The following is a 16,510-nucleotide window of genomic DNA, read 5'->3' on the forward strand; positions in this document are numbered from 1 at the left end:
GATTTTTTTGGGGGGGACTATCTGTTGTTCCATGTAGTGAATCTGTTATTCAATGCGTTTGCATGGGCAGTAAGGCCAAAAATAATTTGTAATCAAACACATTTTTTATACAGTACATATATTTCTTAAAACAATTCCATATAGCTATGTAGTACCAGCCACCCATCCTTACAAACCCATGCTCCCACAAGCCAAGATTATCACCACCTCCCATCCTTGCCTTCTCTTACCCACCCAGGCCTAGTTTATCCCAACCTCCCCCCCCCCCTTCTTCTCAGACACATTTACACCCCTCTATACATTTACTTATACATTCTTCTTCAATCACACACAACATACACCCTATACCTCCGCACACCCATTCTCTCCCGCCCGCACTCCTACACATATTCATATTCACCCCCCTTCACTCTCCCATTCATATGCACATACATCACCTACACATACACCCACTCATACAAACACCCACTCACATATTGTCTCAATTTACGATAAGCTGGTCTTGGGAATCACTGTATGTAGCCTAGTATACTTATCGCTTTTTATGTGTTCCCTTTCATACCCATAGTACTGTCGTGAATCGGAGTTGAGACTTGATACCTTTTTCCTCCAGTGACTGTCTGATCAGAATGAATCTCTTGTGTTTTTTCCTCAGTTTAGCAGACAGGTCCTGGAGGAATCGAATGTACTGACCATGGATTTTGATTTCCTTTCCCTCCTGTGCCTTCAGAATGTTGACTTTGGTCTTATAGTTCCACAGCTTAAAGGTGACCATGCAAGGATATTTAGCGTTCTTCTGTTTGACGCTGATCGGATGGCATCGCTCCAGATCCTACGTTGATACATCAATGTCAAGCTCCTCCGATATCAGCATGATCACGTAGCTGGAAAGGTCTCATTTTTCCTCATCTTCCAGTAGGAACAATATTCTCATATTATTTTGTCTCATTCTGGTTTTAGAGAATTTGAAGTTAGGATAACCTGAACGTTTTAAAGTTGATCTTGTAGCTTGTAGGGGCAGGGCCATTTAGAATAGCAACCACTGTATTCCTATGATTCTCATTCAAACCCATGTTAATTTATGCCAATTTAAAATGTATAGTTCCAAAAGTATCATATATCCTTTGACAAGAAATCTAAGTTGGGCCAGTCTGAACATCTCAATGTCGGTTTGGTGTTGACAGCTTAAACCGTGTATGAGAAAGGTCTAGAATTGTAGCTTTTTTTTGACCATTCAAGTCTATAGGCCTTTTTATGCCATTGAAATGCATTGGGAGATAATTTAAATATTGTTATAGTTAAAAAAGTATAAATTCTATAATAAAATCCTCAAGCAATCTGAGTTGGGGCAGTCTTAAATATTTAAACTCCAGAGATTTAAGCTCTAGAGCTGGCTAAAGAAATCTAATAATGACTATGTAAGAAATCAAGAGTTGTGCTTTGTGTTCAGCAAGCACACCTAATGAGTAAACACTGTTTACTCATCAAGCATGATGCCAGCAGACACTCTTGCCCGGAAATGACTTTGCCTGTGACAATCTCAACTGTGAAGAACAGATCAGCTCCAATTGCTTGACTGTCTGAAGCTGCACCGATTGACAGCTTAAGATTTCAGGCAGGCAACCACCAATAATAAAGCATTGTAGAGGCATGCATGAGAACTATTCTGTATTGATGTTTCACAAGCACACAAGCACACAAGCTGTTGCAACCCGGACCCAGGGCCATGATACTGGTCTGTTCTGAAGGATATATGGTTGCCAGGCGATGGACATGAGTGTTGCTCCTGCCTGTGTCATCTACTTCTGTTGTGAGACTCACAGACAGTAACTGATGGCGATCAGAGAGAACACTATGGGCTACTCATGAAACATTTAGACAACATGTAGACAACATTTAGACACACCCACACCAATAAGATCAGAAAATATATTAATGTATTAAATCCTTCATTCATTACTCATTACTCTTACAAATTACAAAACCTCTATAGCAGGGGTATTCAACTCTTTCCCTACAAGGTTCCGAGCCTGCTGGTTTTCTGTCCCAGGTCTAAATCAGCCCCTGATAAGAAGCGAACAAATAAAAAGCTCAGTGGAACTGGCTTTGAGGTCCAGAGTTGAGTTTGAGGGCTCTATAGCATTGCGTTGCATACTGCATATGATTTGTGTGATCTAAATGTTGTTACACAGAAGTTGTGACAGTGTGGAGTCATAGCCTGTCATGGGTTAAAAAAAATAGTTCTGAATGAATGGTCTGTCAGCGCTTTCAAGCAGTGCTTCTGCGTCCTTGAGTGCAGTGTTCCTAGGGATACTGTAGGGGCGTGTCGTGTGGATCATGATCATCTTTACGCGAATGTGTGCAGAGGGAAAACACGTACGTTTGTAAAAAATAATATGTACAATACGATTTGATGCTAAAGCTAATTGCCAGTGACGAACTCAACTGTGAAGAACAGATCAGCTCCGATTGTTTGACTGTTTGAAGCCGCACCAACCAATGGCACCGATTGACAGCGCGAAATAAACATAGAACAGTCGTGGCCCGTGGCTCGCCAAACTGCAAACGCACTATGCGACGAGATGGACAAAGAATGATTTCTATGTCTGATGAATTTTGGATTATCACGGTGTTTAGGTGAACAAGGCTACTGTCCGGTGTTGACATCTCGTGAATTATGGCAGTTCTGTGTGGAATCATATTTCTGTTTTGGTTAGTGGATGAGGTGAGTATCTGATATTTATAGTCAGTAATTCAATCAATATGAAAGTGAATAATTATTGCCCTCTTTTTGCTTCTGACTCGTTGGTCTCTCAAATATGAATTAAAGCCAATTAAATGTCAACATAACAATGTGCCTTGCTGCTGCAGAAATTGTAGGCTATTGAAAACTATTAAGGCGTATGAAAGTTAGGCAGTTATGTAAGGTTACATAAGTCAGTGGTATATCGAAGGCTATTCTGTAGTAATATATTAAGATCTATTTTATGTTCTTGAAATTAAACATTCTTTTGAAAAATTCAGCATTCATAACAATCTTACTGGGCTCATATTTACATCAGCCTGGATCATATCATACCACAATATGAATTAGTTTGGCCTTGTCTTGCCGCTGATCATTTGGTTCCATCAAATAAGAGACAACACACTGGTTGGTGGTGGTAGCTGGTTGGTGACGTTTAAGATGAGGAAGGATGATTTTTGTTTTATGAACATGTCCTATTACAGCATATTGGATGACTGTCATTCATATTCCATTCACCCAGCTCAATGTAACATCGATAGGTTTAGGCTACTACATGATATTCGAATTTTCATGAGGTTGCTACAACCTAGCATATGAATGAAAGTTGACAATGTAGGTAATTCGGGTCGAGAGAATTTTGAGTAATCAAGGTGACAGACAGTGCCACATTCAATGCCGCCTTGCACACTCTTGCGTGCATCTAGCTGATCTAGGGTGTAATCAATAGTCCAACATCTGCAAACAAGTTTTGAGTGGACAAATTCAGATATGGTTATACATGTTTCGTTCCGTTTGCTTCCGTTTAAGAAAAGTTTTTCAACAGAAAAGGCACAATGAAAACACCCCTGATCACGCACAAATTCTTGTATATATAATTCCATCTATCTAGGTGAAGAAACCTTTCCAAGCCAAACCTTCATATCATGACCACTATCCACTACACACAGCCTACATCATTGTCACGTCATAGTCAACATAGCTACTAGAACAAACACTTTAGCACTTTAGCAGTTACACCGGTGGGCCCCGGTGGTAATAAATGAATAAAACCAAAACGTACCTTAACTTGGAAGAGTTCCAGTGTTGGATACCCATAGCCAGCTAGCTAACATAGCATCCGACCCCGTTTGAGCCGGGTGTTTGAGTAGGCTAAATTAGCTAGCTGCATTTGACGCTAGCTAAGTAAGTGAAAGTGAAAAAAATATATACTGTGAAATATAGTTAACTCTCTTTCGCTCTCTTGCTTCTCCTTAATTTTGAAAATTATTTATTTATTCAAAACTGTTCAACTATTGTATTTCTCTCTCATTTTATACACTGCAGTGCTATCTAGCTGTAGCTTATGCTTTCAGAACTAGATTAATTATCTGATCCTTTGATTGGGTGGACAACATGTCAGCTCATGCTGCAAGAGCTCTGATAGGTTGGAGGACGCCCTCCGGAAGTTGTCATAATTACTGTGTAAGTCTATGGAAGGGTTTGAGAACCATGAGCCTCCTAGGTTTTGTATTGAAGTCAATGTACTCAGAGGAGGACAGAAGCTAGCTCTCCCCTGGCTACACCATTGTGCTAGCCTAAAGAGTGCTGCTGAGACTACTGTAGACCTTTATGGCAAAATAGTGTGTTTTAATAAATTATTTGGTGACATAAATATATTTAGTATAGATTTATCTAAAAACGATCACCTTTTTTAATGTTTCACAATGTTATTATTATGAAATTCGCTGAGTCGGATGGTCTTCCCTTTCCTCCTCTGAGGAGCCTCCACTGACACACACACACACACACACACACACACACACACACACACACACACACACACACACACACACACACACACACACACACACACACACACACACACACACACACACACACACACACGAGGCAGCTCTTCCTCTGCTAACCATTGTTAATTGTCACTGAGCTGAAGCAGTGACAAACAGCTCTTTGTGGTCCTTTCCGTGACCACAAAGGCAGGCTCCAGTCCTGCTCAGGGGCTGCCTTTGTGTCCCCCTGCCATGACTGTATTTGGAAGGGACACCCTGCTAGCTGCAATTGACCGTGGACACAAACATCCACCTGGCAGGCTGGTGTGGAAAAAAGGCTGGAGTGTTTCCCACAATTACTCCCATTACACAAGGGCGAATGCTAGCTGGCTCGCCTCACAGGTCACACATGCTTTAAATGGTGATGGAAGGACATCAAACAAAGTGGACGTCTCATCATCATACAAGCCAGAGCCTCAGAAAAGAACACAGTGGAATAGCTTGTGATTATGCCCAGTGAGGGCAGTAATAGTGAGTCCACAGCCTGTTTTTCTCCAGTATCTCATTTAGAGGCTTGTTATACACAAAGCCCTGGGCCTGGTCTGACAGAGGCTGCATTGTATGTGTGCAGAGTGGGTTCTGGTCTCGTCTGGACTTTGCAGTCAGCGGTTCACAATCATCTTGAGTTGGCCTCTGAACACAGAGCATGAAATAGAAGCTTGGTTCATGAAATATGAACTTTGCTTAAGAAAGTGATATTTATAATACCAATGTTTATGACAAGACAACCAAGTCCTGTTTGGTGGTCACATTTGGCACATCACAGAGAAATTCAACTACAAGGAATTCCCATGGTTGACATGTTTACATGCCCAACACAATGGCCATTCAACATGTTCTCTCATTTCTTCTCTGCCTTTCAAGATTATTTTATCATGATGCTTCATTTTCCCTCTGAGATTGGTCTTTGATTTCCTACCAGCAACTATAAATCAATGACCAGTTTTCCTCTTCTCATATACAGTGCACAGCTTCCAAGAAGTACTGCTGGTATTTTGAAGGAGGCTACCCAATCTATTTCATGTAAGTATAGTGTACATATAGTGTAACATAATTCATCTGGGCACAGACAAAATTACATTGCAGCATACTGTATATTAATTGTTAATAGTAAGACATTAATATTTTATAAGACACATTTATTTGTTTTCAACCTTCTGCCATTCAGATTAAACTGTGAATTTAAAGAGTGCAGTCTATTGATTCCCTCTGGCTTGTTTGAAGGCCGGGTGGTGTTTGGTTAAAGAAAATGAATACAGAGAAATAACCCAGGTTGGTAACGTTATTATGAGTCAATACCAGCCTTTGACTCACTCCACTATCATAGCAGACTCATTTTGGCAGTCATTCAAAAAGCATGCTGTCGAAGCGGCGAAGGGAAATAATGAATAAGCTGTAGCTTTTCCAAATCCAATCATCAAATCCAACACAGCATCTAGTCTCGAGGACCTGACCCTAGGCATCACAGTGATTAGGGTTTGGCTTCTACGATGGACTCTTTTGGCATAGAATACCTACGTCACTGCCTACATTGATAAGGTGAAAAAAATCTGGGGACTCCCAACAAATCACCAGGCAGATATGCCAGAATGTCGGGATTCAAAACCAAAGTTTGCAGACAAAACCTTTGCAGTGGTTTTAGTTAAGGTAGTTGATGCAAACTAGCCACTTGCGAAATGCACTCATTAAAAATAAGCTTTGTGATCTCCATCTTGCTAGCTACTATTTCGTATTTTATTTAAGTGGAAAGGTAGTGACGTAGGCTGTGACGTAGTTCCTCTATGCCTAAAAACTCCATCAATGAAACCAGACCATAGTCACTGTGTTGCCGAGGGTCTGGTTTTTGAGACTACACAGCATCCACTGGGTTGAGAAATTACATTGGAGAAGCTCTTTGACTTCTATCTAAATCATTGAACTAATGGACTAATAATTAGTCTTCAGACAGAGTCTTTGCAATTATAAAAACATGTTAGCCACTAGGCTGGCTGCAGAATTCGAGCACTTGCTTTTTAGAAAGGCCTCATTTTCAATGTATGAGGAGCTTTTAAAAATGCACTACAGTGGTGGTGCATCAGTAGGAGTTATAAAAAATGTAAAGCGTAAGGATGGAGTTGGAGTTATGGTAGGAGAGAGAAGAGAGCATTACTGGGAGTTAGCATGCTGCAGTGACTGGGGGATTTGGATTGAATTGCCTCTGTGAAATAGTGCACACACAGATCTAATGAAATACAGTATATTGCAGGGCGACTGTGGAATTGAAATAGTGCACTATTAAGAGAATGCTGGCTCAGCTCTATGCCCTCTCCTAGCGGTGTGCTGCTAATGACTTGTGTAATGGATGGCCTTAATGCTGAAAGCCGGAAATTCAGCTCTCACACTTATAGTACTGCTGGTTTTAAAATGCAGTACAAAATACTGACAGAAGGAGAGGGAGTATTTCAAATGTTGTGGAGGATTTGTCATGGAAGTGGATTGCCGTTGATTTAGCCAGAGGATTTGGATGTTCAGTGCAGATCAGTGGATGATGAACATTTCTCTGAAATCTGTAATGATGCCATAGATCATATCTCTTCTATGTTTAAAACTGAAACTGCTATCTGCCCTTGAAAAACATCAGATACCGCGGCTCTCTGCGCATTGCAGATCTGAAGCCTGGAACTGCCAAATCACGTCTCTGCCTCATACAATAAGCACTGCCCCATCGACATAGAAAAAACTAGAAAAGTAATTTGTTAAAATCAATGAGTTTCTACTTACTTCAATGACTAAGTATGATTCATTCTTACCTAAAGGTTCCTATATTTGACATATAAAACATTTTGTGTGTGTGCGCGCGTGCGTGCCTGCGTGTGTGTGTGTGTGTAGAGTAGTCAAGTCACAATGAGAGCATGTAGCAAAAAAAGGAAGGGAAGTGCTGCCAGGGTAAACAATAGTAGGTCTTTGTAGATAGGTGTTCTTTGGTAAAATGGGTAAAAAAAATAATCAAAGAGAAAGGAGGACCAAGGCACTCTTCATATCATTAATTAAAATGCCTTTATTTACATGGCATGTTCAATGGAACCAAGACTTGAAAACTCTTGGTTCCGTTGAACCTACCATACAAATAAAGGCATCACAATGAGAGCCATTCATCATCAGCTCTCCTGCATACAGATGCTGACAATTGATCAGCAGGGGGTTCAGATAGAGTTGAAGTCGGAAGTTTACATACACCTTAGCCAAATACATTTAAACTCAATTTTTCACAATTCCTGACATTTAATCCTAGTAAAAAATCCCTGTTTTAGGTCAATTAGGATCACCACTTTATTTTAAGAATGTGAAATATCAGAATAATAGTAGAGAGAATTATTTATTTCAGCTTTTATTTCTTTCATCACGTTCCCAGTGGGTCAGAAGTTTACATACACTCAATTAGTATTTGGTAGCATTGCCTTTAAATTGTGTAACTTGGGTCAAACATGTCGGGTAGCCTTCCACAAGCTTCCCACAATAAGTTGGGTGAATTTTGGCCCATTCCTCCTGACAGAGCTGGTGTAACTGAGTCAGATTTGTTGGCCTCCTTGCTCGTACAAGCTTTTTCATTTCTGCCCTCAAATCTTCTATGGGATTGAGGTAAGGGCTTTGTGATGGCCACTCCAATACCTTGACTTTGTTGTCCTTAAGCCATTTTGCCACAACTTTGGAAGTATGCTTGGGGTCAATGTCCATTTGGAAGACCCATTTACGACCAAGCTTTAACTTTCTGACTGATGTCTTGAGATGTTGCTTCAATATATCCACGTAATTTTCCTACAACATGATGCCATCTATTTTGTGAAGTGCACCAGTCCCTCCTGCAGCAAAGCACCCCCACAACATGATGCTGCCACCCCCGTGCTTCAAGGTTGGGATGGTGTTCTTCGGCTTGCAAGCCTCCCACTTTTTCCCCCAAACATAACGATGGTCATTATGGCCAAACAGTTCTATTTTTGTTTCATCAGACAAGAGGACATTTCTCCAAAAGTACGATCTTTGTCCCCATGTGCAGTTGCAAACCGTAGTCTGTCTTTTTTTTATGGCGGTTTTGGAGCAGTGGCTTCTTGCTTGCTGAGCGGCCTTTCAGTTTATGTCGACATAGGACTTGTTTTTACTGTGGATATAGATACTTTTGTACCTGTTTCCTCCAGCATCTTCACAAGGTCCTTTTCTGTTGTTCTGGGATTGATTTGCACTTTTCGCACCAAAGTATGTTCATCTCTAGGAGACAGAACGCGTCTCCTTCCTGAGCGGTATGACGGCTGCGTGGTCCCATGGTGTTTAGACTTGCGTACTGTTGTTTGTACAGATGAACGTTGTACCTTCAAGCATTTGGAATTTGCTCCCAAGGATGAACCAGACTTGTGGAGGTCTACAATTTTTTTTCTGTGGTCCTGGATGATTTCTTTAGATTTTTCCATTATTTCAAGCCAAGAGGCACAGAGCTTGAAGGTAGGCCTTGAAATACATCCACAGGTACACCTCCAATTGACTCAAATTATGTCAATTAGCCTATCAGAAGCTTCTAAAGCCATGACATCATTTTCTGGCATTTTCCAAGCTGTTTAAAGGCACAGTCAACTTAGTGTATGTAAACTTCTGACCCACTGGAATTGTGATACAGTGAATTATAAGTGAAATAATCTCTGTGTAAACAATTTTTGGAAAAATTACTTGTGTCATGCACAAAGTAGATGTCCTAACCGACTTGCCAAAACTATAGTTTGTTAACAAGGAATTAGTGGAGTGGTTGAAAAATAAGTTTTAATGACTCCAACCTAAGTGTATGTAAACTTCCGACTTCAACTGTAGATATCCAACTTCAGCTCAGGGACTCAAGACAAACTGAAATTAAATTGGAACAAATTCTAGTGCTCCCTCAATAGTTTACTTAATATTCACCTTAGACTGCAGAGCGTTTGTCATCTGCTTGATATGTCTATTCTCCTGGGCCTCTTGGTATTTGTCTCAGACATTTATCTCAGTACTGTGCATATGAGAACTGCCATTTGTCTGAATGTGTTTTGAGAGGGCTGTACTGTTTGTAGAAAAGCCTTCTCTCTCAGTTTTCTAGATGCTGGTGATTGTAAGGATTCCTCTCTCTCTCTCTCTCTCTGTGTGTGTGTGTGTGTGTGTGTGTGTGTGTGTGTGTGTGTGTGTGTGTGTGTGTGTGTGTGTGTGTGTGTGTGTGCGCGCGTGCGCGTGCACGTTGTAGATGCCGGTCGTATGAGGACTGCTGTGGGACGCGGTGCTGTGTCCGAGCTCTCTCCATCCAGAGACTATGGTACTTCTGGTGAGTTCCCCCAAGACTAGCTTGCCAGTCTAGCTTCTCATCCTACTCTATTTAATATACTCCCTCCTACTCCCCTCCCTGCTCTATCTCTCTCTTTTCTCTTTGTCTCTTTCGCTTTCTCTCTCTTACTCTTGATTTGATAGTGCTGGGCCAGGGTAAGACTTGCTGCGCTGTGTTAAAAAAAAAAACACGGGGTGACTGTGACTAGCATCCAGTTGTCTCTTTCTCCTTCCTCCTGCAGCGAACACCACAGAACATCAAAGTGTTTATTGCGCTGTCCATGTGGCTGAAGGTGCAACATAATTAAAGCTATTTCTGACTGAAAAGTTATGTTTCTGAAATCCCTAATTTGTTTAGGAAAAACATTCCCTATTCCCTCATCCCTTGCTCTCTTTAGACCAAAGACCTATTCTCACAGGACTAGTATTACTAGAGAACGTTGGTTATGTAACTATTAGTCCAGAATGTCAGTTATTCCAGAAGATGATTCGGACAGGATTATTATTTTTCAAACTGCTCCCTGTAATTCTTTATTTTTTCCGAATAAATTGGCAGTTAGGATGCAAGCCTGGAGGTTTTTATTCTAGGCGTGAATATACAGTGGGGCAAAAAAGTATTTAGTCAGCCACCAATTGTGCAAGTTCTCCCACTTAAAAAGTTAAGAGAGGCCTGTAATTTTCATCATAGGTACACTTCAACTATGACAGACAAAATGAGAAAAGAAATCCAGAAAATCACATTGTAGGATTTTTAATGAATTTATTTGCAAATTATGGTGGAAAATAAGTATTTTGGGGCTGTTGCTGGGCAACACGGACTTTCAACTCCCTCCAAAGATTTTCTATGGGGTTGCGATCTGGAGAAAAAAAAAAAAAAAAAAAAAAGAGAGTCTATATACATTGTGTGCAAAAGGCATGAGGAGGTAGGCGAATAATTACAATTTTGCAGATTAACACTGGAGTGATAAATTATCAGATGGTCATGTACAGGTAGAGATACTGGTGTGCAAAAGAGCAGAAAGGTAAGTAAATATAAACAGCATGGGGATGATGTAGGTAAATTGGGTGGGCTATTTACCGATAGACTATGTACAGCTGCAGAGATCGGTTAGCTGCTCAGAATGCAGATGTTTGAAGTTGGTGAGGGAGATAAAAGTCTCCAACTTCAGCGATTTTTGCAATTCGTTCCAGTCACAGGCAGCAGAGAACTGGAACGAAAGGCAGCCAAATGAGGTGTTGGCTTTAGGGATGATCAGTGAGATACACCTGTTGGAGCGCGTGCTACGGGTGGGTGTTGCCATCGTGACCAGTGAACTGAGATAAGGCGGAGCTTTACCTAGCATGGACTTGTAGATGACCTGGAGCCAGTGGGTCTGGCGACGTATATGTAGCGAGGGCCAGCCGACTAGAGCATACAAGTCGCAGTGGTGGGTGGTATTAGGTGCTTTAGTAACAAAACGGATGGCACTGTGATAAACTGCATCCAGTTTGCTGAGTAGAGTATTGGAAGCTATTTTGTAGATGACATCGCCGAAGTCGAGGATCGGTAGGATAGTCAGTTTTACTAGGGTAAGTTTGGCGGCGTGAGTGAAGGAGGCTTTGTTGCGGAATAGAAAGAAGACTCTAGATTTGATTTTAGATTGGAGATGTTTGATATGAGTCTGGAAGGGTGAAAGGTATTTTCTGTATGTTCAAATGTATATTTTCTAGGACGCTGAAAATACTAATTTTCCAGATGTTGAAAATACATACTTTACAGACGGGGGTGTTGAAATCAGGCTCATATTTGGTTCTGAATGAAAGTTGAATACGTCATTTATAGATGTCTATATTTAGACCAAAAACCAATGTCAGTGGATGTGGAAATCAAGGCCGGTCTGGAACTGCACCAAGAAAATATGTCCAAAAGGCGTTGGTGTTGGTCCATGTTTATTGAGGTGTAGCCTACAGTGTTGCCTGAAATTTAATTTTATGAATGCCCATCTATGTGGTAAGCCTACCATTTGTAAAACACCAAAAAACAAAGTCCGGACAATATCAAAAAAAGACATCCAAAAGATGTCTGCTTGTGCTTACTTGGTTGTAGCCTACCATGTCGGCCCAAGGGCATTTTATGGATGCCCATCCATGTGGTAGGCCCACCATTTGTAAAACAGGCCATTGCGTTGGCTTTATTTGTCCTGATTCCTGTGACTAATCAATTTGGCTATTTATGCACTGAGTATCAGTTACCCAACTTTATAAGGATTTATAGTGAGCCTATTCGCAATGTGTTTACACAGCGGTTAATGCAGAAGCAATTTTTTCTTGCTGTAATCAGCTTGTCAAATTTTTTTACAGAAACAAACTTGAAACCACTGATCATGGCAATGGGGTGAAACACCTGGACAACAGTGATTGTCCATTCCATAATGTCCATTTTACTTTGGCCTGTTCTGATTTTAGGATATGTTGTTTGTTAACATGACAGTTCACATTTTATTTGATTGTGCCCATATAGGTTAGGCTGTTTGATCTGAGGAACCTGCATGATGTAAAAAGCGTCCTTCTCATTACATTGTCATACATTTTATCTCCAGCCTGTAGGCCACATACTCTTTATACCATATCCAATATCTGCTACATTTTTTATATATTTTTATTTCACCTTTATTTAACCAGGTAGGCCAGTTGAGAACAAGTTATCATTTACAACTGCGAGCTGGCAAAGATAAAGCAAAGCAGTGCAACAAAAACACATAAACAAATGTACAGTCAATAACACAATAGAAAAATCTATATACAGTGTGTGCAAATGTAGTAAGGAGGTAAGGCAATAAATAAGTAATTACAATTTATCAATTAACACTGGAGTGATAGATGAGGATGTGCAAGTAGAAATACCGGTGTACAAAAGAGCAGAAAAACAAAATCAAATATAGGGATGAGGTAGGTAGTTGGATGGGCTATTTACAGATTGGCTGTGTACAGCTGCAGGGATCGGTAAGCTGCTCTGACAGCTGACGCTTAAAGTTAGTGAGGGAGATATAAGTCTCCAACTTCAGCGATTTTTGCAATTTGTTCCAGTCATTGTCAGCAGAGAACTGTAAGGAAAGGTGGCCAAATGAGGTGTTGGCTTTGGGGATGACCAGTGAAATATACCTGCTGGAGCGCGTGGGTGTTGCTATGGTGACCAGTGAGCTGATATAAGGCGGAGCTTTACCTAGCATAGACTTATAGATGACCTGGAGCTTAGAATATGTAGCGAGGACCAGCCAACGAGAGCATACAGGTCGCAGTGGTGGGTAGTATATGGGGCTTTGGTGACAAAATGGATGGCACAGTGATAGACTGCATCCAATTTACTGAGTAGAGTGTTGGAGGCTATTTTGTAAATTACATCCCCAAAGTCAAGGATCGGTAGGATAGTCAGTTTTCGAGGGTATGTTTGGCAGCATGAGTGAAGGAGGCTTTGTTGCGAAATAGGAAGCCTATTCTAGATTTAATTGTGCATTGGAGATGCTTAATATGAGTCTGGAAGGAGAGTTTACAGTCTAGCCAGACACCTAGGTGTTTATATTTGTCCACATATTCTTAAGTCTGAACCGTCCAGAGTAGTGATGCTAGTAGGACGTTTGGGTGCGGGCAGCGATCGGTTGAAGAGCATGCATTTAGTTTTTACTAGCATTTAAAAGCAGTTGATGGCCACGGAAGTAGTGTTGTATGGCATTGAAGCTCGTTTGGAGTTTTGTTAACACAGTGTCCAAAGAAGGGCTACATGTATACAGAATGGTGTCGTCTGCGTAGAGGTGGATCAAAGAATCACCCACATCAAGAGCGACATCATTGATATACACTGCTCAAAAAAATAAAGGGAACACTAAAATAACACATCCTAGATCTGAATGAATGAAATATTCTTATTAAAAACTTTTTTCTTTACATAGTTGAATGTGCTGACAACAAAATCACACAAAAATTATCAATGGAAATCAAATTTATCAACCCATGAATATTTTGGATTTGGAGTCACACTCAAAATTAAAGTGGAAAACCACACTACAGGCTGATCCAACTTTGATGTAATGTCCTTAAAACAAGTCAAAATGAGGCTCAGTAGTGTGTATGACCTCCCTACAACGCCTGGGCATGCTCCTGATGAGGTGGCGGATGGTCTCCTGAGGGATCTCCTCCCAGACCTGGACTAAAGCATCCGCCAACTCCTGGACAGTCTGTGGTGCGACGTGGCGTTGGTGGATGGAGTGAGACATGATGTCCCAGATGTGCTCAATTCGATTCAGGTCTGGGGAACGGGCGGGCCAGTCAATAGCATCAATGCCTTCCTCTTGCAGGAACTGCTGACACACTCCAGCCACATGAGGTCTAACATTGTCTTGCATTAGGAGGAACCCAGGGCCAACCGCACCAGCATATGGTCTCACAAGGGGTCTCGGTACCTAATGGCAGTCAGGCTACCTCTGGCGAGCACATGGAGGGCTGTGCGGCCCCCCAAAGAAATGCCACCCCACACCATGACTGACCCACCGCCAAACTGGTCATGCTGGAGGATGTTGCAGGCAGCAAAACGTTCTCCACGGCGTCTCCAGACTCTGTCACATGTGCTCAGATGAACCTGCTTTCATCTGTGAAGAGCACAGGGCGCCAGTGGCGAATTTGCCAATCTTGGTGTTCTCTGGCAAATGCCAAACGTCCTGCACGGTGTTGGGCTGTAAGCAAAACCGCCACCTGTGGACGTCGGACCCTCATACCACCCTCATGGAGTCTGTTTCTGACCGTTTGAGCAGACCCATGCACATTTGTGGCCTGCTGGAGGTCATTTTGCAGGGCTCTGGCAGTGCTCCTCCTTGCACAAAGGCGGAGGTAGCGGTCCTGCTGCTGGGTTGTTGCCCTCCTACGGCCTCCTCCACGTCTCCTGATGTACTTGCCTTTCTCCTGGTAGCGCCTCCATGCTCTGGACACTACGCTGACAGACACAGCAAACCTTCTTGCCACATCTTGCATTGATGTGCCATCCTGGATGAGCTGCACTACCTGAGCCACTTGTGTGGGTTGTAGACTCCGTCTCATGCTACCACTAGAGTGAAAGCACCGCCAGCATTCAAAAGTGACCAAAACATCAGCCGGGAAGCATAGGAACTGAGAAGTGGTCTGTGGTCCCCTCCTGCAGAACCACTCCTTTATTGGGGGTGTCTTGCTAAATGCCTATAATTTCCACCTGTTGTCTATTCCTTTTGCACAACAGCATGTGAAATTTATTGTCAATCAGTATTGCTTCCTAAGTGGACAGTTTGATTTCACAGAAGTGTGATTGACTTGGAGTTACATTGTGTTGTTTACCCTAGGAACCAAAGGTACACTACTGATGATGCGCTCCCCAAATTTCACCAGGCTCACTGTTCATTAACTCTTGAAAGTGCTTGCACAAAGGATAGTAACATATCATCCTGTGTTCTTGGAATCTGAATATCTGGACTTGTCCAGTGACTGCTGATAAAGATCAGCTGACAACAGGGGAAAGTCTTTGTGGCGGCACGGAGAGACGGCTGACAGGAGGGAATAGACCCCACTGGGACAGTCATGGTGTAGCTTCCCATTTCTGTAGTTTCCCATGCTTCGCAGTATGTTGGAAACACCCGCTTTTAGCTACAGAAAGTCAACATACGAGAATACCCCTAGAGTCTGCGAGAGCGGGGGCGGAAGATGACTCATCGGCTGACAACATGGTAACGACTGGACCGGAAACGACTACGAGTAATGAGAGCACAGCACAAGAGAACACCACAGCAACTGTCACAAGTTCTGCTGCAACAGCGGGCCACAAACAGATGCAGGTATGTGTCTGTGGTTGGAGGAAAGTTACATCACACCATGGGTTGAGGATCCACCAGGGGAAGAAGGGGTGTTTGGGTAAAGAGAGACAGAGGCCTCGCATTGATTACTTTCTGCGAAAGCGATCAAATCAGTCGAATGAAGCACAGCAACTGGACGCAAACCATAGTTTGCAGTGCATCAGCACCACTGTCATGGAGGACGTAAACTCAAGCACCGAAGTAACAACTGAGGTGGAACCAACAACAGGAGTGGAACTCACCGAGCCTCCCAGACCTGCAGTCGAGAGGAGACTACCAGGGCACAGGCCGTATGTGAAGTGGCCTGGCGCCAGTGACAAGAAGTTGTGGGAAACAGTGAATACTGACCTTACCTTGACCCTCGAGAAACTTCGAGACACAGTGGAGAAGAAGTTGGAGAGGATGGGGGACATTATCTATGAGTACGGGACAGAAAGATTTGGAGTGGAAGAAGCAAAAGGCGGGAGAAAGGTTCCAACCCCACCAGTTTCCAGGAGGCAACAAGAAATCAAGCACCTCGTTCAAGAAAGGCGACAGCTTAAGAAACAGTGGAAGAAGGCCTCGGAAGTGGAAAAGGAGGGCATAGAGGCATTTCAGGCTGATATCAAAACCCGGTTGGCATCCCTCCGCAGAGCAGAGAACCTACGGAAACGCAGAAGGAAGAAAGAACAAACTAGAACTCGATTCTATAAAGATCCCTTCAAGTTCCTTAAAAGTCTCTTCACGAAGGAAAAAAGTGGAGCTCTAAAAACAACAAAGAAAGACCTAGAGGA

General features: G+C 42.3%; 1 protein-coding gene across 2 annotated transcripts in view; it reads left to right on the forward strand.

Annotated features, from left to right (window-relative positions):
* Positions 1 to 2,115: 2,115 nt before the first annotated feature.
* Positions 2,116 to 16,510, forward strand: part of LOC110530387 (WW domain binding protein VOPP1) — a 41,077-nt gene continuing 26,682 nt past the window's right edge. Inside the window, exons 1-3 of one of the 2 annotated variants that reach the window (XM_021613386.3) lie at positions 2,116 to 2,725; positions 5,540 to 5,598; positions 9,812 to 9,889. In XM_021613386.3, the coding sequence (XP_021469061.2) occupies positions 2,678 to 2,725; positions 5,540 to 5,598; positions 9,812 to 9,889 (185 nt within the window). In that variant the 5' untranslated portion in view covers positions 2,116 to 2,677. The remainder of the gene's footprint in view (positions 2,726 to 5,539; positions 5,599 to 9,811; positions 9,890 to 16,510) is intronic. The other variant, XM_021613387.3, reaches the window with a different exon arrangement.

The sequence above is a fragment of the Oncorhynchus mykiss genome, chromosome 8, assembly GCF_057628025.1.
Source record: "Oncorhynchus mykiss isolate SJ-2025 chromosome 8, ASM5762802v1, whole genome shotgun sequence".
Lineage (NCBI taxonomy): Eukaryota > Metazoa > Chordata > Actinopteri > Salmoniformes > Salmonidae > Oncorhynchus > Oncorhynchus mykiss.